The sequence below is a fragment of the Onychomys torridus genome, chromosome 7, assembly GCF_903995425.1.
Source record: "Onychomys torridus chromosome 7, mOncTor1.1, whole genome shotgun sequence".
NCBI lineage: Eukaryota > Metazoa > Chordata > Mammalia > Rodentia > Cricetidae > Onychomys > Onychomys torridus.
The window spans coordinates 103,159,253-103,185,753 of record NC_050449.1 but is presented as its reverse complement, the minus strand read 5'-3'; the positions used below and the strand labels follow the sequence as shown (position 1 = coordinate 103,185,753).

The following is a 26,501-nucleotide window of genomic DNA, read 5'->3' as shown; positions in this document are numbered from 1 at the left end:
TCCCAAGGCTCTCATTTTAATGCCCAAAGTACAGAGCCACCAGAGCTCCAAGGCTACTCTCACACACTTCTCTATATAAATAACTAATGAAGCAGCAGCCAGGCCCTCCTGAACCCTACTCAACAGGCAGCAGTAACGATCTTAGTGCTCTAGAGACAGATTGGATGGGTTTCTCTCAAGACTTGTGAAAGTGTCAAATCCTTGAGCCAGCGGTCCCACTCCAGGAGATTACTGTCCAGACAGTAACATACAGTGGCAAGTGGAGCCAAATATCCTCCATGCAGATGTGTCTGGAAGCAGCAGAAGTAACAGCTGGGAGGCAGAGTGCCACCCTAAGCCCCAACCCTAGGCTAAAAGCACCCTTCTGGAGAAGGGGACCAGTTCAGGACGGCGCAATCACAGTGCCCGCTTGTAAAGGGCTTGTAAAGGATCCCAAAAAATCAGAATAGGTAACATACAAGATGAGACCAGAACATGGACACTGCAAATAGAAACAAAGGGCTGTTTTCTGCCGCTTAATGTTTCCCTTCAGAACATTAAGTGGCTTCTTCACAGCCACTGAAACTTCACAAGAGACAAGTCAGTGGTGGTACCACTCCCAGGCAGAGGAGAAAGTCTTATAGCTGTCTTCCAGATTTGTGTGTGTGCGGAGGTGTCTTCCCAAGTTATAGGCTTTGAAATCTCCCAACCTTCTGCCTTAGCCTCCTGGGTGCTAGGATTACAGGGGCATACACCGTACCCAAGGATAGGTTATCAGCCAGCAGCTATTCCAGGCCAGTCACTGGTTCAGTCAGACTCTGCCCAGTGGGTACCATCATACAGAACCCATCCTCATACTCTCACTGACTAGCTGAATTCTCTACCCACCCCATTGAGAACCCACAACTAACGGGTATTTAAAGAATTAGAAAGAGGGCACGAGAGATGGGTCAGTGGTTAAGAACACGGGCTGCTCTTGCAGAGGACTCAGGTTTGGTTCCCAGCGCCCACAGGGTGGCTCACAACTGTTGCAACTCCAGTTCTAGGTTAATCTGATGCCCTCTTCTGGCCTTACTGGCACTACATGTGTGTGGTGCATATACATACATATATGTAGGCAAAATCCTCATACACATAAAGTAAAAATAAATCTTAAAAAAGAAAAGAAAAACAGGCTGGAGATGTTCAGTGAGTCTGCTTACCTAATAAGATAGTGCAAAGCTCGGTCCCCAGACACGCATATGTATACATTCACAGGCTTTCTCTTTGAAATAGCAGCTATGTCAAAATCAAGGGCTAACAAATAAATCAGTACTTAGAAGTATTAAGGAGTCATAGAAAATTTATTTCTATCTATCAACAGTCAAAATATGCTATATAAGGACATTTATAAAACAACAGGATTTGTACAAATGTGTCAATCTGTCCTTTCCTTCTCTTTCTTTTCAGAGCTGGGCTCAAACCTATGGCTTGGCTATGTAAATGCTCACTAAGCCACATCCTCAGCCCTTTTTTATTGAGAGACTTGCTAAGCTGCCCATTAATCTGTATTTTCTAAATTTTCTACAATTGAAAAAAAAAACCTGTATGTATACTTGAATAGCAATTTCAACTTAAATCCAGACATGGTGGCTCACCTGTAAGCTCACACAGAGGATTCTGGAGTCTGAGGTCACTATAATCACATAGCAAGGACTACCTAGCCAAGGCTATGAAGTGAGAGTGTCTCAAAAACCCAAAAGAAAACAAATGTGTGTGTGTGTGTGTGTGTGTGTGTGTGTGTGTGTGTGTGTGTTGTACACATATTTAAATTTAAGAGGAGAAATAAGGCTGGATGAGGTGGTGCATGCCTTTATTATCAGTACTCGGGAGGCAGAGGAAGGTGGATCTCTGAGTTTAAGACCAGCCTGGTCTACAGAGTGTGATCCAGGGTTACACAGAGAAACCCTGTCTTGGGGGGGCAGGTAAGACAAACAAACAAAGAGGAGAAATAAGGTTTACAACGGCTGAGCTGCACCCTAAGGGTTCTCAGATGACAGCTGGCACAATGGCTACTTGAAGCCCAGATGGTCGGTCAGAGCTATGGTGGACATGCTGATCCCCCACGACAGCCATTACTATCTTAATCAGTGCAGTTGTGCTTACACCCAAAGAGGCCACTCAAGCTGGCACCTGGTGATGCTACCTCATAAAATGAGGGTGAGGAGGGTCACTATTCTCTCATCTGAGACTCCAGGCAACACTTCCTGAGCCCCCTCCCAGCTGGATATACTTCAGCCAGGCAGTACATAGCCCTGTGAATGCCACAGTGTACAGAAGGTGGGTGGGAAACTTCATCTGTGCTGCTACGGTAAGCCACTATGCTGGGGTGGGCCTAGGCAGTGATGCAACTGTTTGGGGTCACCCGGGCTCCCGTAAGCAACCTCTCACCCACATTCTTCTATAAGAAAGTCCAACAAACTAGCTGGTTCACCAAGCTGGACTTAGATGGAACAGTTACTCTGTTGTCTCTGGTGACCTATCTGGTTTGATCAGGACTCCCCAGAGAGAATTCAGGTAACAGGAATACAGGGAAAAGCCTGCAAAGTCCAGTGCTCCTCACCCCAGCCCAACCATACCTCCACAGAACACTGAGGGAGAAAGTGGTGTTCAACCCACCAGGCTGCCTGGCCTGCAAATGCCTGATTGATTCTTATCTAGGGCCGCTGCATCCTTCAGCCCACCCTTGACCTGAGCCAAGAGGATGTGGGACAGAGGCCAGGATTCCTTCCTGTATGGAGCAGCACTGAAGGTCAAGAGGGTGGGGCAGGAGCATGTCCAGCATGGGGACTAGGCAGAGGCAGGGACAGCTTCATTTTCTCACTGGTGACACAGAAAGCTGCATGAGCTCACTGTTCCCACCCTATGCATCAGATAGGATGCAGGGAGGGGCCCAGAGTCAGCCCCGCTGCCTTTCAGCGGGGAGATTTTAGCCAAGTGACTTCACCTGCCTGACTGCGGTTACCCCACCTATCCACCACACCCAGCCCAGAGAGGCCAGAAGATTTCAGAAAGGGACTCTGAAAGCACCCAAGATCATGACACATAAGATACTTTTTTCCCTCTCTCAAACAGAAAGGGAAGGCCCCAGTGAAGCTCCCACACTCTTCCACACAGTAGAGACATGCCCACTGCAGGTCACAAGGTGAGTCAGCTTCACCGCTGGTCTTAAACCAGCGCTTTCTTAATTTGTTCTTCCCAATTCCCAGCCCGCTCCTGAGAATTAAGAGTCAGGAAATGGGATACTGCTTGTTATGTTTCCAGGCTGTAGCTAGGGGGAGAAGGGAGCCTGAGCCATCCCATTGACTGGTCACAGGGACATCTGCAGCCTGAAGGTGGGAGTAGCCCTTGTGGTCACCAAGACACACCTTGCAGGGACCCTGGGACCAATCTACAGAAGCATTTGCCAGACTAAAGGCACCTGGCCTGGGGCTGGGTCTCAGCAGGGTAGGACCACTGTCTTCAAGAAAGTCAAACACACATGGAGCCGGGGAACAGCTTTTCCATCTCCAGAGAAGGCAGACCATTGGTCTAGTGTCCTCCATAACATGGGATACTCACTCCAAGGAGAAAACCACTGCGGTCTGTTGGATCTAGGGACCTGGATCCAGGGGTGGGGAATACAGTTCAATGGTAGAGTGAGCAGAGTCATGGATTTGAGCCCTAGCACCACATCCAACAAAGACCAAGCTCCAAAGCTGCAGGGATGCTGTTTGGGACTCACTTGTTTAGGCATTTAGCACGGTACACTCCTGTCAGATACAGTATGCTGTATATCCCCTACATCCTACTTCATAGAGCAGTGGTTCTCAACCTCCCTAACGCTGTGACCCTTTAATACAATTCCTCATGTGTGGTGACCCCCAACCATAAAATGATTTTCGTTGCTACTTCATGACTGTAATTTTGCTACTGCTATGAGCTGTAATGAAATATCGATATGTGACCCTGTGAAAGGGTCTTCATGACCCACAGGTATCTTCATGACCCACAGGTTAAGAACCTCTACAAGGTGGAGCCTCCAGGCACCTAGTGGGGAGGGCTTGCCTTCAGGAAGCAAAGGTAGCTGACAAGAGCACCCCTCTTTTCAGGAAAATCTCTGCAGTAAGTAAAAGCCCAGGGGAGGACTGCCTCCAGGGTGAAGCCTGATGTCCCATCAGGGTTAGCCACAAGGAGGCTGGCCCACAAGGAGCTGGCTGGGACAGGAGAGAAAGCAGAGTGACCTCTGGGCTTCAGGGTGTCCCACTCCCCCCACCAACCTGTCTTGAGCCTGATGACCTTAGGGCTCATTCCTTCCTGCTAGGGGTTTGTTTGTAGGGGGATGGGACAAGATTTATCCTAGAAAGAAGAAATAAAAAGAATTTCTGATCCACAGATTCAAAGAAATTCTAATAAAAATGCCAACAAGTTGTTTGTTTGTTTGTTTGTTTTCTTTACTAGACATTAACAAGCTGGTTGTTAAAGAGGTCAGGGGTAGAGAAGAGTTTGTAGATAGTCTCATACTGTAGCTCAGGGTGGTCTCAAACTCAACAATCCTCCTGCCTCAGCCTTGCAAACGCTGGGATGCCAGGTGTGAGCCACCAACATCCCGCTTGATGTTAAGTTCATAAGGAAAAAAAGGACTAGAACAGCCAAAGCAATTCTGGAAAAAGTGTTGTGGGACAACGGGGCAGCAACCTGAGCTAGGAATCCACCCTGGGGAAGCCATGAGAACCAGCTGGCTGGGGAAGTGAGGACAGGGGCCCTGGGGGCCTGCCCCAGTTCTCCTCAGCTACATACCCCTGGCCGTGCAAGGTTTCCAGTTAGACAGCTGAAGCTGTGAAACAAGGCCAGCGGCTGAATTCCTGGACTACCTAATCTACCAAGTGAGTGAGGCCGCACTGGCTTCTGCTCCTTCCTCTCTGGCCACCCATGCTCATTTCTCCTCCCATGCACCCACCTCGCTGTTTCCCAGCTACTGTCCGAGCTGTAACGCTGGCACTTGTGTGCTCTAAGAGTCGCGTAGGCGGGTCTGTAGGGAACCCTGTTGGGAGGGAGGGCCTCCAAGTGTCTTCCTGCTCCTCAGAGCCCCACACTGGCTGAATAAGCAGCTACAGTGTTAGTTCCCCATCAGGCAAAGCAAGTTTTCTTTCGTTCCAATTGTTTAGCTGAAGACACCAAAGCTCAATGAGGCAATGTGGCTCATCCTCGGGTCACTAATAATCTGCAGGCCCTGGGTGTGACTTTCAAACCCCAAGTCCACTCTATCTGCTTGGGTCCTACTCTTTCAGGGCCTATTTCTGAAACTTTTTTTTTTTTTAAGTGCATGATGATCTAGTTATACAAATCAATTAAAATGGCCACCAGGCAACCGTCTGTGCAGTGTCAAGGCAACCAGACCTCTGCAAGCAGTGCCAAGTGACCTAGGGCTACCGGGACAGGTGGATCTCAGTCTGCCAGCACACAGGTGTACACTGACAGCAGGTCCCTGGGGTCATCTGGTGGTTAGAGTTCAGAGCTGGGCGGCAGGGTGTGATGGAATGGCTGAGGAGGAGCCCCAGATTAGGGCAACAGAGAAGTGAGGAAGGGAGGAAGAGACTGCCTTTTCCTCACCATGAGAGTCTGGGTCATTCCCAGGGTGCACCCCCACTGACACTGTGTAAAGCTGGGGTTAGGGCACATGAGTAGAGGTCCTAGGAGCTACCCACATCTTCCTAGCCAGGGGTTACATCATCCACCCTTTCACACTGCAGGTTCAGGACTCTGGGCCCAACTACCCAAATTCTGCCCTCTGATATCCATGGCTAACTCAAGGCACACTCTCCACAAAGCCTTGTCCTGCCCCTCAGCTAAAGACAGCCTAGGCAGGCACTGTTTCCACAGGACACTCAGGGCTGCTGTCCTGGTCTTGCCCTCCAGAAACAGCCTGTTCTCACCTCCAAGGGGCCTAAGAAGTCAACGTGCTCACTAGTGACCAGCCTCAGAGGCCAGCCCTCCAGTGAAGCTGAGGGTCATGCTTTCTCCCCATGGGGACTGTGGCTATCTGGGTCTGCTGGAATCCACAGGCATCTGGAGGAACCCTTTCTGTCTTGAGTACCTGCCCTTTACTCCATCCTGTCCTTCCTGGAGAGCTCAGGCCCTGAACACTGGAGTCTAGGGTCCAGTCCGAGGGTCTGGCCTCTGTTAACCTGGCTAAGACTCAAGGCTTGCATTCCCGGGTCAAGCCCTGTGCTCTGAAGCCCGAGTCGGAAGAGCCTGCTTTTCTCTGAGAGCTGCAGAACAAACGCAGTTCCCTGCTCACTGCTCCCCATTCCCAAGCCAGACAAGCTGCGTGATACTCATGGCTTCCATGGAGGAGAGAAAAGCAGAACATAATCACAAGCAGCTGAAGCAGAACCTAATCCAATGTCTACCATGTTTGGTCCTCAGCTGCTCTGACGAAATGATAGGCGTCCAGTGATTTATCACACACAACCTCTTCAACTCTAGTGAGTGAGCAGGGCCTGACAGGAGCCTGGAACTACGTTTCCCCTCTTCTTTCTCAGTTAGGAAGCGGGTCATAACTTATATGCTCACCCTTCCTCAGTCAAGAAAAGCCACATTTTGCTGTACTGTGAGACAGGTTTGCTCCTCCCCTTGGGTCTTTGTTTAAAAATAAAACCACACATTACAGACAGCAAAGGCACCTTGGATCCAGTTTCCTCACCTCTCACCAGTGTTAATCTGCAGCCATCGCTGCCTTGTGTTCACACTGTTTTCCCAGGGTACCTAGCAGCTTATCACACCTTGTCTTGTAAACAGCCTGTGTCCCTGTAGAGAATGCCACCACCTTCTGCTGCCCCCCAGGTGTCTACGGTGGCAGCCCCCACAGCACACACAGATACACTGTGAAGTTGGTAGACTGGGTAACACGCGGGGCTCGTTTCTAAATTTGATCCTCAGTCCTCAACTTGCCGTCCTTTGCTGCTGAGCCATCTCTAGCTGAGTCTCTGTGTAACTGACCTGCCCACCACTCACCAGAGACCTTTCTTTCTCAGCAAGGGGGTCGGTGAAAAGAGACTCAAGGCTCCAGCTAGCAACTGAGAACCCATGACTAAGAACAAAGGAGACCGTGTAGGTACCTACCCCCAAATCATACAAGTCTGGGGGCACTGGGCAAAGAGACCCCGAGGTGCTAGGGGCTCCCCAAACCACACAGTTCATTCAGTACAGAGCCGACTCTACCACAAGGCCTCTCACAATAGAGAGCTGTTGCCACGGCAAGGACCTTGAAGGACTGCCAACAAACAAAATAAAAGGGCTTTCTGACTGATGCTAGAGAAGAAGCAAGACAGAGATGAGAGCCTGCTCTTTGGGATATCCCTTCACCCCAACTGCACTGCTAAAGGAAGGCCTTCTCCAGTATGACAGCCCAGCTTCTTCTGGGGAGCTCTGCCTCCCCACAGGGCCGTCCTACCTTCTACATCAACACCTACCCTCCAAACAGCAGTACCTGTGCATGAAGGGAGCTACCCAGGGCAGAGGAAATCAAAGACATCTGTTTATAAAGAGGCCAAGTCTAACCGCAGCCACATCCCAGCCAAGAACTGAGCAGGACTTGTGTGGACATTACGCTGTCTGTCCTGTCTGTCCGTGAGACTAGCTGCACAGCTCTTCGCTGCTCTACATGTTGGTTCCTGCAGAATTCCCAGCATCTTTTCGAAACAAAGCAACATGGAGACTCTGTGGAGGGCGCTTCCAAGTTACGAGGGAAGACCTCATGCCTGCCCCATGAGAGAAGGCTGGCCAAGCCCTCACATCAACTTAAACCAACTCAACCAGACAACATTATTTCACAAAGTAAAATAAATGCTCCAACTCTAAGGGAGTACAAGCGAAGAGAAGGAAGAAGTGGCCTCCAGGCCAACCTCCATGTTTAAACTGGGTGTCCAAGAGTGATTCCAGCCTGGGAATGGGGGTGCACACCTGTAATCCCGCACCTGGAAGTGGAAGCAGAAGGATTAGGAGTTCAAGATCTGCTCCAGCTACATAGTTGAGGCCAGCCTGGACTACAGGAGTCCCTGTATCAAGAAAGAAACAAAGAGGATGAATCCAGGCTGAGAAGTAGGTGTGAGCAAATGATCAGACCACATGGCTCAGAGCTTTACACACAGGCAAAGTAGTAGAACACATGAAAGGTATATAACAAGACTAAAAGATGTAATATACGGTTAGAATGTAACACAAACTAAGAGCCAACCAGCATTTCTTAACCTGGGGGTCGAACGACCCTTTCTAGGGGTCCCCTAAGACCATCAGCAAACACAGGTATTTACATTATGATTCATAACAGTAGCGAAATTACAGTTATAAAGTAGCAACGAAAATAACTTTATGGTTGGGGTCAGCACAACATGAGGAACTGTATTAAAGAGTCACAGCATCAGGAAGGTTGAGAACCACTGAACTAGACAGTAAGCGAGGAATCTTAGAGAGGGACATACACAGGATTCATAGGAACAATCTTAACTAGTGATAGGGTTGATCTTTTCAGGTCTCAACAAGGCGGCCATGTGAGCAATGTCAAATGCTGGTGGGGAGCACAGGGCAATGGGGCATGGCCAGAACCCCACACAGGCACTACCTGTGCTTCCCATCTTCTTCCTCTTCTCTGAGCTGCTTGGTCTGTGGCTCCCCATCTTCCCTGTCCTGTAAGGAAAGAAAGAAAACCACTGCTCAGGTGAACACTCCTACTGTGGTTCAGGTCACCTAGGGATCTGGTGAGGAGAGGACAATCAGGGCCAAGTAACTGAGGAGGGAGATACAGGAGCCTCACTCTTCCCCGCTCCCTCCCTAGACAGAACTTAAAACTCCACAACCCTCCCAGCACTTGGGAGGCAGAAGCAGGCAGAACTCTGTGAGGTCAAGGCCAGCCTAGTCTACATAGTGACTTCCAAGACAACCAGGACTATAGAGAGACCCTACCTCAAGATAAAATGAAATTAAAAAACAACAATAAAAAAGCCCTCCATGGTCCCAGCCCAGTCCCAGGAACAAGGTTGTCCTTGACGACTAGCAGGGAAAGCTGGAGGGCTCAAATGGCTGCATGGAGCTGCTCAGGGTTGGATGGTCGCCAGCCACCTTCACAGAGATGGATGGAGCCATGTGTTGGGCTGGAGGGAGATGGGGGAAGATGGTCACCAACAACTAGGACAGGGTGAGAACTCAGGCCTCTTGGCATTCTTTCCAGCCCACAGACCTCTTCAGAAAGACCCATTTAGATCCTTGCAGAAGGAACCTAACTTGGACCAGGCTTGGACAAGACTCACTGCCTGGGTCTGTGACGTACTAAAGAAGATGCAGGCAAAGAGAACTCACTTAACAGGTCTACAGGAAATTGCTCTTCTAAATCAGGTTCTTAAAAAATTTCTTACAATGTGTGTGTGTGTGTGTGTGTGTGTGTGTGTGTGTGTGTGTGTGTGTGATGCACATATATGCCACAGAGTACATGGAGGTCAGAAGACAACTTCCTGGAGTCTAAAGAGGTTAGGACAGTTTTCAGGAATTGGTTCTCTCCCTCTACATGTAGGCTCCAGGGATTGAACTCATGTTGCCAGGCTTGGTGGCAAGCACCTTGACCCACTGAACCATTTTACCAGCCCTTAAATCTGCCCGCTCCCTGTTTATGTAAGACGTTTATCTCCAGGTACCCAGAGAACCACAACTTAAGGGCACCACAAGGGCCACTTCCGCCTACTGCAAAAGGAAGTACCCCCAGGTTCCCTGCTTCCCAGCATCATTGTGGTTGGACTAGCTGCCCTGTAGACAAACTGACCACAGGTACATGTACACACGGACAGAATCAAATGTATGGAGCCATGTCACAGGCCCAGGGCTTGACCCAAGGCCAAGGATGAAGCCCTGCATGCCAAGGCTAGCCCTCCAGAAGATGTCAAACTCACTTTGTTACTGGCAATGAACTCTGCTGGAGTGGTGTTCTGAGAAGAAAGCTGGAAGCTTCTACTTGCAACCTGTTGTGATGGCTGAGAATATGCTGGAGCTGACATTAGATTTTAAGTAGCTGCCTGCAATTCCTCTCCTAGAAAGTCCTGTACACCACTGACAGCTGCCTCCCTCTGGGGTGACATCTGCTTCATGTTACTGTCTACCAGTGCTCACCTGGACATCCAGGGCAATGACAGACCTGCCATTCCTTGGCCACATGACCTATGTGGTCTGGCTCATTGAAAGCCTTCCATAATAGAACACATCAAGATACCTTCTGTCCTCCACCCAAGCAGCTCTGTCTCATGGGGATAAGGAGGTAGGACAAAATGAGACAAACAACATGATTATCCGGGGTGGGGAGGGGAGAATCTGGTTTCCTAGGACAGAGAGACAGAATGGCAAAGGCATTCCCAGCTTATAACTTGAGCAAAGATAGTGTGTGGTCTAAAGAACAGACAGAGGTTCAGGCTTGAGAAACAAATTAGCATTCTCTGAGTGGCTCACAGGGTAGGATGGGGCCTCAAGATGAGCTGACATGGGCTCCCTCCCTGACTAACGGCTTGCCCACAAAGCTACTAGAGGTGCAGATATTCTTTCTTTCTTTTTTGTTTTTGTGACAAGGTCTCACTATGGAGCCTTGGCTGGCCTGGAGCTTGCTATGTAGAACAGGCTGGCCTCAAACTCATCAAGATCCACCTGTCTCAGTAATCTGAGTGCTGGGACTAAAAGTGTGCAGATATTCTAATAAAGAGCTCCCTACCAACAGCAAATCCCGGAAATGCTTGCCTTCAGGGAAGGGGCTGGTAAATTGCTCCCTGGGATGGAGGCAGTGGAGCAGAGAGCCTAGCCCCCTCCCCCACTTCTTTCTGGAAGGGTTTGTGCAACTGACAGAAGAGGGCGCCATCTGTGTAGGAAGGCCCCACCTCTGAGAGGAGTGCTTTGCCCACACCACACTCCTTCCCAACCAAGAGCAAGGTTAAACTCAGCCAGAGACAGGCCGCCGCCACCACCACCTCCAAGAGCCCCAGAAACACTCAAGTGCTTTGGCAAGGTTCGAGTTACTCATTAACAAGTGAGAAAACAGCCATGTATCCAAGTGACATTTTAAAACCTCCTAGCCATCTGGTGAGCAGGTGCAGCAGTGGTCTACAGACAACCAGCTAAGACCCCTGTCTGGGATGCTGAGTAGAGCAGAGAGCACAGGCCGAGGACTGACACACGTGGTGACAGGAATGGGTGAACAAATGAACAGGGTGGGGGATGAGGTGTACTCTGACCTCCCGTTAAAGAGGGACTCTCAGGTGGGACAGCAAACATTTCTGAGGAGAATGATTGCTTTGGGCCAATCCTGGCTTAGGTCACAGGCATTGCTGCCCTACTCTACCCCACTCCCTGCCAGGAGCCGAGAATTCCCCTCACTCCAGCCTAGACTCAGATGAGCTCAGAACTAGAAGTGTCACAGGAGTGCCCATCTTAGATTCTCAGTTCCAAGGGTGGGGGGCACACAGAGAATTCAGAAATGGCTATCAGAGAAGGGAAAATGAGAAGAGATGCTCAAGATCACAGAACCTGGCAGCCCATCAAAAGCAGTACTGAGTTTCTAAAAATGACTCTGACCTCAGCCACCTTTCCTGTCTCCCCACACAGTTCAGGCACGGTCACATGTACAGACCCAGCCACAGCCAGCTAAGCCCAGGCTAAGGCACCAGTAGAGACACCCAGCAAGACAGGAGGCCTAGAGTCTCCCATCCAGAGATACTATGATGAGACCTTCTAAATCAAGCTCCGTGTCCTAACCCTGGGCCCCACACTCTTCCCAAGTTTTTCTGCCTTTCCTCTCCCTCCCAAGTCCCATTTTCCATTCTGGTTTTTTTTTCCCCTTGAGATTTATTTTATGAGTTTTTGCTTGCATGTATATCTGTGCAACATATGCATGTCTAGTGCCCATGGAGGTCAGAACAGGGAGTCACATCCCCCTGGAACTGGAGTTATGGATGGTTGTGAGCAGCCATGTGGGTACTAGGAATCGAACCAGAGTCTCTGTAAGAACAAGTGCTCTTAACTGCTGAGACACCTTTCTAGCCCAGCCCCACCCCGTGTGTGTTTGCCTGCTCGTGTCTATGTATCACATCACATATGTGCCTGATGCCTACAAAAGCCAGAAAAGGGCACTGGATCCCCTAGAACTAGAGTTTCAGACAGTTGTAAGCAGCCACGTCGATACTGCGAATCGAACCCTGGTCTTCTGGAAGAGCAGTAAGTGTTCTTAACTACTGAGCCATCTCTTCAACCCTTCTATTCTCCATTCTTGCTCCCTCTCAGGTTCTTTCAAAACAAGTCCCCAGCCATTCTCCTTCATCCTCACTAGCCAACAACCCTCTCCTCTAGAATCCATTTTGTTTTGGTTTTTTTTCGAGACAGGGTTTCTCTGTGTAGCTTTGGAGCCTGTCCTGGAACTCACTTTGTAGACCAGGCTGGCCTTGAACTCAGAGAGATCCGCCTGCCTCTGCCTCACGAGTGCTGGGATTAAAGGCGTGTGCTGCCACCACCCGACAAATCCAGTTTCTTAATGGGGTCACATAACCAAATATGGGACCACGAAAAAAATTCAGCAAATATACAATAACTAACAAGTAATTCACAATTAAATGCACTATGAATTCATGGTGTCTCTGGCAGTGTTCACCTGTACTGTGTGAAGGGACTTCACTGTGGCCTTGGTTCTGAGTACACAGAGTGTACACTTTGCCCTGTTCATGCCATCATCACAAGTGCCAATGGTGTTGGAAACACCCAGCCCTGGGTTCAAGACTCCCCTAGGTTATGAACCAGAATGTTTTTATTAAATGTTTCTGCTCTTAGGAAAACTTAATTACAAAAAAAACCCCATTTTAATATTTTCCTACCATCATCCTTACCATGTGTCAAGTTAGTACAGCTTTGGATTAGACTATCAGGGTGTTCAATTCTAAAAATGTTTTTTTTGTGTGTGTGTGTATGTGTATTTGTGTATGTGTGTGTGAGTGCACATGAACTTGTATACACAGGTGGAAGCCAGAGGTCAACCCTAGGTATCATTGCTCAGGGGTCATCCACCTTGGGTTTTTGTTTTAGTATTTATTTATTTAGTGTGTAGATTTGGATGCCCCAGTGTACGCAGGCATACCATGTATGCAGAAGTCAGAAAAGGACTTCGGATCCCCAGGAAATGGAGTTGCAGATGGTTGTGAGCCACCACGTGGCTGCTAGGAATCAAACCCGGATCCTCTAGAAGAACAGCAAGTGCTCTTAACTACTGAGTCATTCTGGCAGCCTCGTCAATCTTGTTTTATTGGAACACATCTCTCAGCAGCCTGGGACTTGCTGCTAACTATGCTAGGCTAGCTAGCCAGCGAGCCTAAGTAGCCAACTGCCTTTGCTTCCTCAGCACTGAGATTATAGGCACACAGAGCATGCCTGGCTTTTTAGTTTCACTTATCAGTACTAATTACATTTATTTATTGGGTACATGCATACATGGAAGAAATCTTTCGAGAATCTCTTCTTTCCTTGAACCATATGGGTCCCAGGAACTGAATTAAGGTCACCAGGCTTGGTGGCAACTGACTTTACCCATGGAGCCATGCTGCTGGCCCAGGTCTGGCTTTACACAGGTGCTGGGGATCAAACTCGGGTCTTCGTGCTTGTGCAAGCCATTTACTGAACGACCTCTCTCCTCAGCTGCTATCTCTCCTTAAGTCAAAAACAAACAAAACCAACCATACAGTTCATCTAGATCACTCAGTTTGCTGGCACCAAGTAGCTTATAATACCCCCCCCCCCCAGCATCTGTGAGGCCTGTGGTGATGTCAAATGTGTCGGTAACTATGTTCTGTCGGTCTCTGTCGCGGGGAACGGGCGCCAACTAACAGGGTGTGGACATTTAGCTCGAGTGTAATCCCGAGTGTTGGCATTACGGGCTCTCGCCACCCTGCTCAGACTTCTTTTCTCCATGCCAGACAGCACGCGCTTTATTGAGCCTTGGGTAGGCCTCCACCTGAGCTCTTCACACTTGTTACCTCTTCCTGGAGAGGGCCTTCATTAGCTGAGCACTCCTGCTCCATCCACACTGCTGACTGACTGACTGCAGAGCCACTACCTCAAGTTCAGTCCTCAACCAGACACACAGGAGAGAGGAAAAGGGAGGAGAGACTACCTTTTTCCTCGCTGTTCCTTCCCCCAAATTTAAGACAGAGTCCATCTCTGTACCCCAGTCCTCTGTGTGTGCTGGGTTTGTCTTGGGCTCATGATAAAGGAAAAAGGGTTATATCTTTGAGGAGCCTCAGTGTACTCAAAGACAGACCTGGTGAGGAAGGCTTTGCTGAGGGTTTTGTACATCTGGGGAACCGGCAAGGTGCTGTCAGAGAGGGAGGTAGCCCTTCAACTCGATTCTAGATGTCTCGTGGGGCGGGGCACCAAGCAGTCAAAGAGAGTATTCCTGGAAGTGGTAACTGCTTGGCAAAACCGTCCCGGCCAGTAGGCTGCCACTGCCGGGACCCAAGGAAGCAGGAGGGGTGGCAGGGTCTCCCTCTGGTGCTGCCCATGTGACGTGAGGGCGCTTGTGGAAGGAAGACACCAGAGCCAGAAGACAGCTCCACTCCCAGCCTGGACTTGCCCCGACCGGCTGCTACTTGTGACTGAGTGTAAAGGGTGCTGAAGTTAAAAGGGAGAGCTGGGGCCTCTATTCAGGGCCAAGTGCACCAAAGATGAAGGATCTGAGCTGAGTGGTCAAGAACAAGGTCATCCTGAGATGTCCCAAGAACTAAGCTCTTCGAAGCCTCAGCTCTTACTTCCAGAAGGGAGCTAGGGCATAGAGGTAAGGCTAGGGGGAGGTGTGCCAGCTGCTGACGGAATGTCTCATCACCCTTACCCCATTTCCAAAGCAGTTGGAGACCAGCAAGAGCTCACAGTGCAGACCATTTCTCAATGTACAGGCACACACGCCTCGTCCATCAGCCCACTAGATTTCCATGGGAACCACTAGATTTCCATAGGAACCAGCCCTCTGTGTATCAGTCAAGAAAGACAAGGCCTTGAGCTAGTAACACGGCTTAGTGGGTAAAGGTACTTCTGGTCAAGCCTGATGTCCTGAGTTTGATCACTGGTGGAAGGAGAGAACAAACTCCTGCAAGTTGACCTCTGACCTCTACATACATGTGGTGGCATGCATACCCCAACCCCCAACCCACCCCATAATAAACAAGTAAATAAATAAAAACTTAAAGACATCAGCAAACAAGGCCTCAAATCCTTCCCCTCCCCATGAAAACAGACACATTGAACACTGCAGTCCCCTAGGAGGAGAGTTCAAGCCTCTGCTGCTCCAACTCAGGTCAGAGTAAGGAAGCAGAGTGGCAGATGGTCGTGCAGTGCCCAAGGCAGGGGCAGGAAAAGGCTGACAATGCTGGACAAACATGGCAGGTCCCACAACAGCACCCTGCTGCCTGACCCCAGAGCCAGGGCCACCTCATAATGGGGTGGAGGGACTTCCTGTTGGGTGTGGTGGCCCTTGGAGCTGTGTTATAAGGGTATTTAGTGGGGTAGGGCAGCCACTGGAGTCTGACTCACCCTGAAGATGGAATGATAAGCCCTGGACTGAACACCACCATGCTTGGGACCAGAAACTGTATGTCTTTATTGCCCAGAGACTGGTGGGAGATCACAACAGAGGTTCTGACCTTTCGAGGCAGACTGATTCCACTGAGCTGTAGGGCTCCTTTTCCAGGCCCCCCAATGCAAACCGCTGCCAGGAGCTCCGTCTGAGGGTCAACTCTGACACCAGCCTGTGAGTTCTTGGAAGACACTTGTCTTACCAGTTTGTCCCCACAGGGCTGACACCTGCCCCTGGTAGAGCATGTGTGCTCTAGCTTACAACCGTGGAAAATCAGGCTGTTTCACACTGACTGTGCAGCCTTGGGAAGGTCTGGCCTTGGTTTCCTCATCTCTGAAAACAAGGACAATCATGGTGAGGCGTCATCACTATTACAAGAAGGAAATGATGAGGGAGGGAGGAAGAAAGTCTGCAGCTTGGGTGGGTGGCACAGCTCCCGAAGGGCAGGGAGGAGAGGGCTGTAGAACGAGCACAGGGCTACAGAGCCTGCCTGCTGGCATCTACAGAGCTCACAGTGGGCTTGCATTCCCATGGGTCTTCTATGATGCTCTCAGCAAACCTCTGAGCAGAGAGGACATTATACCTACTTCATCCAGGCCATGAGAAGATATGTTAGATGATGCCTTGGAGGGGCTGGAGAGATGCTCAGCAGTTGAGAGCACTGGCTGCTCTTCCAGAGGACCTGGCTTCAATTCCTAGCACCCACCCGGTGGCTCAAAATTATCCATAACTCCACTTCTGGGGGAACCAGGCACCCTCTTCTAGCCTCCATATGGGCACCAGACATAGACATGGATCACCTGGCCCTCACTCTGAGCTCAGAGAGTGTGGCATGGCATGCTAGGGGTCAGCAGGCACAGATGGGTCACAGCAGGAGCCACAGCTGCCCTGTGGGTACAGCTAGTCTCCAGAGGTTTGTGAAAAGAGAAAGAGAAAGAACAAAGTGCCCGGCTGGCAGCTGGGAGAGCAGCGAGGAAGCCAAGCTAAGGCCCAGGATAGGAGCTGGAACTAGGTCTGGAGTCAGGCAGGACAGGCTGAGGAGAGACTGGAGGAGACAGTGCGGCTGTGACTGCTAATGACTCACTGGGAAATGAGGGTGCCGAGGACAAAGGAGGTGGTCGTGCTAAGGGACAAAGAAAGGGCAGGGCAGCTTTCAGGCAGACTAGACCTGATGAGTGCAGCAGCTGAGGGTCCATGCTTGCTCAAATGTCCTCAGCAGTAAAAAAAGAGCCCCTGGTCACAGAGGAAAGGCAGGACTAGCCCCGCTGTCCACTGACACCAAGGCAGCAGCATGCAGGGCCAATGCAGCTCCTGCTGGCAATTGCATGGCCTTGGGCCTGGGATCACTGGTATCTGATATGTGTCCGAGGAACACAGGGAGCTGGCCTCAGGCCAAGTCAGCTCTTGTTCTTGCCAGAAGTGCAACTGGACACCCTGCCACAGTGCAGGGAGGTGGCAGGCAACTCCTCCATAAACACTGACCGGATCCCGGATGCTAGGAACTGCGCTGCAAGCTGGCAGCCAAGGAGACAAAGGACAAGTGCATGGAGATTCAGGGCGATGGGGATTCTTAACTGGGGTACCTGACCGGACTCCAGGGCCAAGGACCACACACGCACACAGGGCAGGTTTTAGAAGGTACAGCTTTCTGGAGAAAAATCCAGAACTTTTTGGATTCTCGGAGGGTGGGGTGGGGATGGGGAATGTGGCCCCAGGAGGGGAAGGGATGGTATCAACAGCACGGCAAGGGGCAGTGGCTCTCTAGATGGCTGGGAGGGTCTCCAAAGTATACCTCACTTGTCTCGTCTGTTAAAGGAAGAGTGGAAGGGGCAGAGGAAGGCAGAACAGGGAACAAGCGGTACAGCTGAGTGAGCACAGGTCCTCCCAGTGCCCAGGGCTTCACTCTCAGCAGCAGCAGGAAGTAACAAACTGGAAGGTTAGGCAGAGGGCATGGCAAACCCACAGTCCCCCTTCCCTTACAGAGAACCAGACTAGACTGGTTCATCTGGGCAGCCCAGCACTCTGAGAGGCTCCAAACTTCCACTTGGGTTCTCCTATAGGAAGCCCTGAGGAATACAGGAAGCCTAGACCACAAGCTTAGACTGGGCAGAGGGTGGGCAAATCCTGTTATCAATCCTCACCCGTGGTGGGGCTATAAGCAAACTGCAGGACCTCTCTGGGACAAGTGGCCCTGGTGGTACTTAGCATACCTGATACTCAAGAAGAGAACCTGAGTCCACTGTCCAGTGCAACCCTTCTGCTCCCTGATGCCTACTATGGGAATGTTTACTATATTGATTGGCATCTGGGCAAGGTCCAAATCCTGCTGTCCAACAGTGGTGGGCCAGACTCATACCTGACTCTGTGGCATTCCTCCTAGGGAATCAGCTATTCTCTCATTCCCACCTGACCAACACCCCAACTCATGAAAACACAAGAAAGCTGACAGCCAGCCGAATTACTGGAACCACAACAGACTTAAGTATTTAGCACCCTGGTCCTAGAAATGGAAAGTCATTTACACTTGTCATGGCTTAAACAATATACTCTTTTGTTTGTCTTGGGGTGCGTGCGTGCGTTGAGAGAGAGAGAGAGAGAGAGAGAGAGAGAGAGTGTGTGTGTGTGTGTGTGTGTGTGTGTGTGTGTGTGATAGTTACACATTGCAGAGGTTGGCATAAAACAACAGCTTAACCAATACTAAGTGAACGAACCACTGGGGAAGGATCGGGCCAGCACTGACGAGCTTTTCTTGCATCCCTTTGTCCGGGTCTCTCAGCACTGCCCCTGCACAGATGGAGAGCTGAGGCTTAGAGATGCCCAACTACTCAGTCTATCAGGCCTCCCACCTACCCCACTGAGCTTCTAAGTGTCTGTCTACGCATTAGGTCTTTCCACCATACACATCTGCTCCTTCATCTCGTCTACTCTATGCTCCCAAACTCTCCTTCTCTCATGCAAAACTAACCTTTCCCGCTTCTAAAAAACTATCTTTATGTGTATGTTTACATGCACATATGTGTGCGCAGTGTGTGTGAAGGCCGGAAGACAGCCTTGGATGCTTTCCTTGGGAATACTGTCTGTTTTCTGGTGACCTGAGACTCATCAACTAAGCTAGACTACTGACCAGTGAGCCCCAGGGGCCTCCTGTTTCTGCTTCTTTGATGCCAGAATTCAAGGGTGAGCTACCTCACTGGCTTTTTTTTTTTGGGGGGGGGGGTTGAAACAGGGTTTTTCTGTGTAACCCTGGCTATCCTAGAACTTGTTCTGTAGACCAGATTGGTCTTGAATTCACAGAGATCCACTTGCTTCTGCCTCCCAAGTGCTGGGGTTAAAGGTGTGTACCACCACTGCCTGGCCTTGCAATTTTTTTTTTCAACCATGCTGATTTTTACATGGATCTTGGGGATAAAACTTTGTTCCCTATACTTGCATGGCAAACACTTTACTGACTGACTTGTCTAGCCTTGAGACAGGGACTCATGTATCCCAGGGTGGTCTAGAACTCATTATGTAGTTGAGTGACCTTGAACTTCTTTCTGACCCCCCTGCCTTTGTCCGTCTCTGTTTTCTGAGTGCTAGGGTTGCACGCCTGGTTTCAAGCTTTACTAGAGAGTGAACCTAGGGCTTTGTGAAAGCTAGGCAGGCACACTCCCACCACGCCATCCCCCAACTCAATGATGCTCCCTTCTGGAGAGAGCAGGAGGGATAAAACCTAAGTAGGTTCATTCAATAAAAAAAGACGGCATCACACTAGGTCCTAGTGCTTAGGAGGTGAGCTCTACCAAGAGCTGGATGCAAACATTCATTTCTGTCCCATCTTTCCTACTTATGAGTGACAACAGCATGTTGGCAACCTATGTCATTGAGTAACACTGACATTACTGAATATAATCAATGGTACTAGGAGTATAGTTTTGTGGCAGAGCACTTGCCTAGCATGCCTGAGGCCCTGGTTCAATTCTCAGCTCTGAATAAACTAAACAAAAAACTGTGCTCTGGATGTAATCAATTCTATCCAATTAACCAATTAACCAATTATCCAATAGCCACATTTTATAAGGTCAGCATTCCTTTCTGTTTTTGCGGATGAGCAAATCAGAGCATAGTGTAATTAAGTAACTCATCCAGAGTCACACAGGACCCCAGTGGGAGGGTGGCCTTCAAGCCTTGGCTGCTCCCCTCTAAACGCCTACTCCTTGTTCTGGCCCAATTTCTGCCCTGATGTGGCACACAGAGCTAGTCTCCTAGAGTCTGAGTCTCTCTGTCTCTCTCTTTCCCCCATATGTATGTATGTATGTATATATGTACATACGTATGTATGTATAGATAGACAGAGATATCCCTGACTGACCTACAACTCTCAGTATAGACCAAGATGGCCTTGAACTCACAGAAATCCACCATGCCTAGCCTCTCCATTAGACTCAAAAGCACTCTTATGACATGCCACTGGGTTGACAGCTCTTTTGATGCCATTCCAGAGATATATAAACCAACTACCAAAAGACAAGACCATTTCTGGACCAAATACTCCAATTCTGAAAACCAGAAATAACTAGAAATTCATGCAGAGGTAGGTGTTCAGAACAGTGCTTCTCAGAACGGAAAATTGGAACTCTGGCATCATTCAGCCTGCTGGGCACAGTCCAGCAGGCCAGCTGCTCACTGAAACAGACATAAGAATGTGAGGGCACAGCTGAGCCCCACACTACAGAGCCTGGGTTGCTACCAATGGCAACTATGCTTACAAATAGCTAGACTTGATAGGCTGGAGCTGCCCAACACAACTGTGTGTAACATATTTCCATTTTAATTCTGCTGTCAAAACAGTTTACCAAAAAACAAAAGCAATCAAGAAATCCAGCTGCAAGGGGCTATCTTGACCATACTAACCCTAAACTGCTTCCTGGCCATGGCTGGTGAACAGACCCCAAAAAGCCTAGTCAGTGTCTTAGGACCTTTTACAAGTTCAACAGCACCTTCACCCCTAGCACTGCCGGGCCACAGAGAGAGGGCTGGCTGAGGCCTGCATATGCCCTTTGTAACCTAGACTACACACAGCAGCAGACCCAGCAGCCACATTGCAGGCCTGGTCTCCTAAATTAGCATGAACACCTCCATTACACAGGGCTAAAATTTTCAGCTAAGATGCTAACTGATGCTCAACAATGAGATCATTCCCCACCTTCTCACCTGACCTCACTTCCCCTTATCTTGGGGGGGAAGGGTTACCTCTGCTGTAGAGCGAGCTCCTAACTGCCAGGCCTTCCTCATGTACTCTCAGCCCAAGTGCTAGTAAGCCAATCACAAAGCCCTGCGGAGGCTGCAGGCTGCAAGACTTCTGGATTGTGTGACAGCTTCATGTGGCAAGAGAGAAGGTGCCTGGGACCTCTTCCCTACTTCATGGTAGACAGCCGGGGTCACCAGCAAGAGTCAGCTGGTCAGTGTGGGGCTGGTGCAGCCACCCAGAATCTCTGCTTCTGGTGACGTAAGCTGATTCCTAGGCCAGGCTTGGAGAGCACAAGGGCTTCCCTTCTTCCACAAGCCCTAGCTAGTGTCCGGGACTCAGGAGGGAGGGGGGGTCCATCTCTCCAGTTCTCACCATCCTGGGAGCCTATGCAAATGATAAGCAAGGACCCAGAAACCTCATGGCCCTGCAGATGATGCCCATATACTGCCCATACGCATCCGAGCCAGCTCTGCTGGTTCATACCATTTCTGGGTCCTCCCAGACAGTTCCTTGACAGGTGCCAAAAACTTTCACTCACCAGGCAACAGAGGCAACAACCTCAACAGCATCTGTGACCCAAACAGAATCAACTGTCGAAACAGGGTGCATAAAAGGATATATGCAGTAAAGACATCTGCACAAGTTGTCCCTGCACCTCCACATGCATGACGTGGCACAAGTCCCTCCTGGATAATACTTAAAACAGGATGTAGAGCAGTTGACAGAGTGCTTCTAGCAAGGAAGAAGCTCTGGGTTTGATATCAAGTACCACATAAACCAGATATGAATGGCACATGCCCATAATCTCAGAAATAGGCAGAAATGGGAACATCAAGAATTAAAGGTCCGGCTGGAGAGATGGCTCAGAGGTTAAGAGCACTGGCTGTTCTTCCAGAGGTCCTGAGTTCAATTCCCAGCAACCACATGGTGGCTCACAACTATCTGTAATGACATCTGGTGCCCTCTTCTGGCCTGCAGACATACACGCTCATACACACCAACATAATACTGCATGCATAAAAAATAAATCTTTTTTTTTTTAAAAGGAAGAAAATCAAACATAAGAATTGAAGGTTATCTTCAGATACAAGAGACTCTATCTCAAAACAAAACAAACAGAAAAACAGGACGAGATGGCTCACAAGGTAAAAGAACTTGTCATACAAATCTGATGATCTGAGTTCAATTCTAAGATCCCATGAAGGAAAGAACTGATTCTTAAAATAGGTTGACCTCTAACCTCACACATGAGCAGTTACACCCCCACCCCACCAGCCAACACCACAGCTAGGACATTAGGGCTCTTGGCATCCACAGCATGCCTCCATCTTCTTTAATGCCTAGCACAAACTAAAACCCCCAGTTTTATTCCCTGTGGACCACTGACAAAGCTCCACTAGCCCACACCTGTGTAAGACTGTGGTGATCCCACTGTCTGGCTTCATGATTCCCCCTGAAGTTCATCCTGCTTGCCCTCACTGAAAAGACCAGAGTCTGCACAGGACACACCAAGACCAAGTTCTCAGCACAAATGAGATGTATTTGCCCTAGAGGGACAAAGGGTAGAGAATAAGAGACAAGGACAGGAGACAGAGGATGAGGGAGAAGGGGAAGGGAACAAGGGAGAGAGAAAGGATATGTGTCCTGGAAGGACAAAGGACTGCCTCTGGATAGAGAGGAGAGACAGATGTGGTCCATAGGCAAACAGCAGTTTATAAAGGGAAAAGGGGGAACCCTATATTGGGATGACTTGGTTAATTTGGAGTGGACAGATTATAATTAGGGCAGCCAAAAAGGGGCTTCCGATTGCTGGACTTCAATCCTTTGATAGCCAGACCTTGGTGGTCAGCCTCAGGAGGAGGAAGTGGCCAAATAAGGGAACAGACCTTGGTGTCTAGCTGTAGGAATGTAATCTATGGTTTAGCAGGGAAGGGGATGGGGGAGGGCCAGACCCGCCAGAGCCACATTTGCCATGCGCCGGCTGGCTGCAGATCTTTAGTCACTTTGGCCCGAGACTTTTAAATAAGCACTGCACTGTCCACAAGGCAAGTCTGCTTTTCCTTAAGAAAATCTCAGTCCAGTCAACTCCAAACCCATGTGCCTGAGTCTTGTTATCTGAAGGCAGGCAGGAACCAAGGTGAACTTGCTGCCCTTGGAGCTGGGGCAGTCGAGGAGACGGCAAGTGTATAATCACTACATGGCATCAACACCACAGGGGACTGGGATGGTGGGAACCAGACAGGATGAAGCCCACATCCACCTGGAGCCCAAGTGGGCATGGCAAGGATCATGAGGGTCACAGGAAAGAACGGTATGATGAGGCAGAATCCTATATCCAGGCAGAGGGGAAAAGACAATTTCCAAAGACACAGGTATACTGGGAAGGTCCTGCTGGACAGAAGAGGGAAGACAGACAGGTGGCAACAATGTAAACAGTGGTATTTATTAAGAACATTTAACAAGAGCCAGGAAGGAAAGGATAAGTCACTGGTTGATGCCACTTAAGCAACAAGCTCAATGTGGGTCAGAAGAGCCATTCAAGGATAGCAGAGGGGCCTCTCCAGGGTCTGAATGCATGCTGCACAGTGCACTTGCTGCCACATCTGCTCACACTTCACTTGTGGACATGCCAAGCTCTCTAGATGCTGTACATAACAGTGATCTGGGATTATCCTATCCCAACAACCTGGCTCAGGACAACTAAGGTACTTGGTTGTTAACTCACTGCTCCCAGCAGATAAAGGCTGGCTTGGCCTGTTTACTGCTGTTTCCTGACTGTATCATGCTTTCAGAATACAAGAATACTTGTACAATAGCAAGATTTACAACCACGGCCCATTCTCAGACCAAATGAAAAGAAAACCACCAACTTGTGGCACTGCAAAGGCCTCAGATATTATCTAGCTCAGGAGGAACTACAGCCAGCAGCTACGAGAACGTGTGATAAACAGCACCTACCAAATGAGAAGGTTCAGGGCAAGAGCTGGGAACTAGCATGTTCAATGTCCCGCCCACTCTCAGGACCTCACTCTAGCACAAGACTAGCTAAGAAGTCTAAGTCAGAGTACATCCCTCTTCAGGAAGCTGAACCAGAGAAGGAAGTGGCCACCTGTCTAAGGGCTACTGTGGTCACCACAGTGGGCTCTGGACACAGCAGGCAGGATGAGAAGAGAAAAACCACTTACATGATGTAATGTCTCCTCCAGGGGTACAGTAGTTTCAGACAAAATACACAGCAAGAGAAGTGCAGAAACTGGCTGGACCTCAGGCTCATTTCCGTCTACCTTACCACGTCATTTGGAGCAGAGAGGAAAAGAGAGGCCCAGTGTATACTACAGAAACCTCAAGTGTCCCATACTCACTGTCCCAGCATATCTTGCAATAATAGGAAAGTGACTCTGGCCATATACCACACAATACTGGGAACTGTGAGTGATACTCTGCAGAGGGAGAGCAGAGACACCCCTCAGCTACAACAAAATGGATTCCAAGGGTTGGAAATGGTGGCCAAGTATCTGTAAACCCAGCACCTAGAAGGTGGAGGCAGGAGGATCGGGAGGCCAAGGTCAACCTCAGTGGTATGAGTTGGAGGCTAACCTGGGCTACCAAAAGTACTGGGATGACAGACTTGCATGACTACATTCTCTTTTTAAACACGTACAGGAGCTGGAGAGAAGGCTCAGAGGCTACAAGTACACACTGCTTCCTGAGGACCTGAATTTGTTTCTCAGCACCCATGTCAGATGGCTCACAGGCTGTAATTCCAGCTCTGGGGGACTTGATGCCTTTTTTGATTTTGGAGGGCAACTACACTCACATGCACATACCCCCCACAACAATACAGGAATGCAGGTAACGAAAAAATAGAAACTGAAGCAAAGGCAGGCAGACCACTGTGACTTCAAGTTCAAAGCCAGCCTGGTTTACTAGTGAGTTCCAGGCTATCCAAAGCTACATGGCGACACTCCACCTCCTTAAAGATAAGGTCTTACTTTGTAGCCTTAGCCTGGAACTCACTATTGTAGAACAGGCTGGTCTTGAACTCACAGAGATCTGTCTGCCTCTGTCACCTAAGTGCTGGTATTAAAGGCACATGCCACCACAGCCAGTAAAAAACAAATCTTTAAATAAAATACACAATACTTGATTTCATTTAAAATCAGCCAGCATTGATTTCTGTTGCTTGTAACAAGTGCTCTGTTTACATACGGCCATTGCCAGCAACGACCGTGTGGGGTGGAGAGTCAGCGATGAAACAAGGACAAGGTGCTGTGTCCAGAGCCGACTTTACAAATGGAGGTGCTCTGCCGGGAGTTCACAGTGCAGTGTTCTGTGATCCCAGCATGTTCTCCAAGTCTGGCTACCACAAAGGCTGGCTGCTGACAGCAAGCCAAGACCCTTACCCAGCCTGCAGGTAATAATCATTCCATTCCCTCTGTTCTAACATGGAACTGAGTTCAAACCAAGCCCCAACATCAGGCATCTGAGTTTCTGAGCCTGTCTGGAGATTAGGGCACTGGGAAGTGGGGCAGGGTGGGGGCGGGCACACAGCTACCTATATACCCGTCACCAAAGAATAGTTAGTCCGCCTCTGTTGGGAAGGCTACGCTCCAGGAGGAAGCGGACATCCAAGTAGCTAGCCAGGTCAACCAAATCAGCCCTGTGGTCAGTGGGATGACAGACGCTGCAGAACACTCTCAGAGCCCGGAGTCTGAAAAGCAAAATTCGCATCAATTGCCAGGCAAGTCTCCACAACAAACTGTGCTGAGACTCCTCGGAGACGACAAGCTATTTTAACCCCAGGTCTGGTCAGCTGCTTCTCAGTGTCACAGTTTGAGACAGGAAGACAGCTGTCTCCTCTCTGGTGTGATCTACAAGTGATAAAATCCTAATTAAGCCATTTGAACCACAAGCCAAAACTGGCACATTTATTTGCGGGAACTACTACTTAAACGATCCTCACCTACACTCAGGCTTCCTTGGGAAGCAGAACTTTTTAATTCATATGCTCAGCTGAAGGGCTGAGAAAGCCAGACCGCAAGAGGGCTTGGCAGGGTTCTGAGAACTGTCTACTGTGGGACCTTGGGCGAGTTTTTGGTTCAGAGCTGCAATTTCTTGAACTGCAAAGTAACGACAAACTCTGAGGGAAGGAACATGAGGAAACGTCTGTGATGTGGCTGGAACAGAACAGGTCATCGAATCAACAGGCACCAAGCCCCAGGCATGGAGACAGCAGAGCCTGACACTCTTGCCTACGTTTCCAGAGTGGCACCCTCCTACACTTGTCCCAAGGTCACCTAACTAACCTCTCCATTTAGGGTCAGGCCCACATCTGTAATCTCAGCAGGCAGGAGGATCAGAACTTCAAGGTTACTCTTGATTATATAATGACTTTAAGGCCAACCTGCACAGCATCCAGTCTCCTTCCACCCCCAAAAGAGGCCAGTGGCAAAGGTGCTGACTGCCAAGCCATCACTTCTGTTTAACCCCATATGATGGGAGAGGGAGCCGAATCCTGCAGGTTGTCCACCGTCAAGTACGCACGTACGCACGCATGCACACACACACGCACACTAAATGTGTATCTTTCAAAGCAAACCCCTAAATATATTCCAGCACACATGTCCCATCCCTTCA

The 26,501-nt window shown here is 49.5% G+C and overlaps 1 protein-coding gene across 2 annotated transcripts in view; it reads right to left on the bottom strand.

Annotated features, from left to right (window-relative positions):
- The window catches only part of Ccdc12 (coiled-coil domain containing 12), a 58,465-nt gene that overhangs the window by 11,938 nt on the left and 20,026 nt on the right, over positions 1–26,501 (bottom strand). For both annotated transcript variants that reach the window (XM_036191791.1, XM_036191793.1), the window contains one exon: positions 8,621–8,685. In XM_036191791.1, coding sequence (XP_036047684.1) covers positions 8,621–8,685 — 65 coding nt within the window. The remainder of the gene's footprint in view (positions 1–8,620; positions 8,686–26,501) is intronic.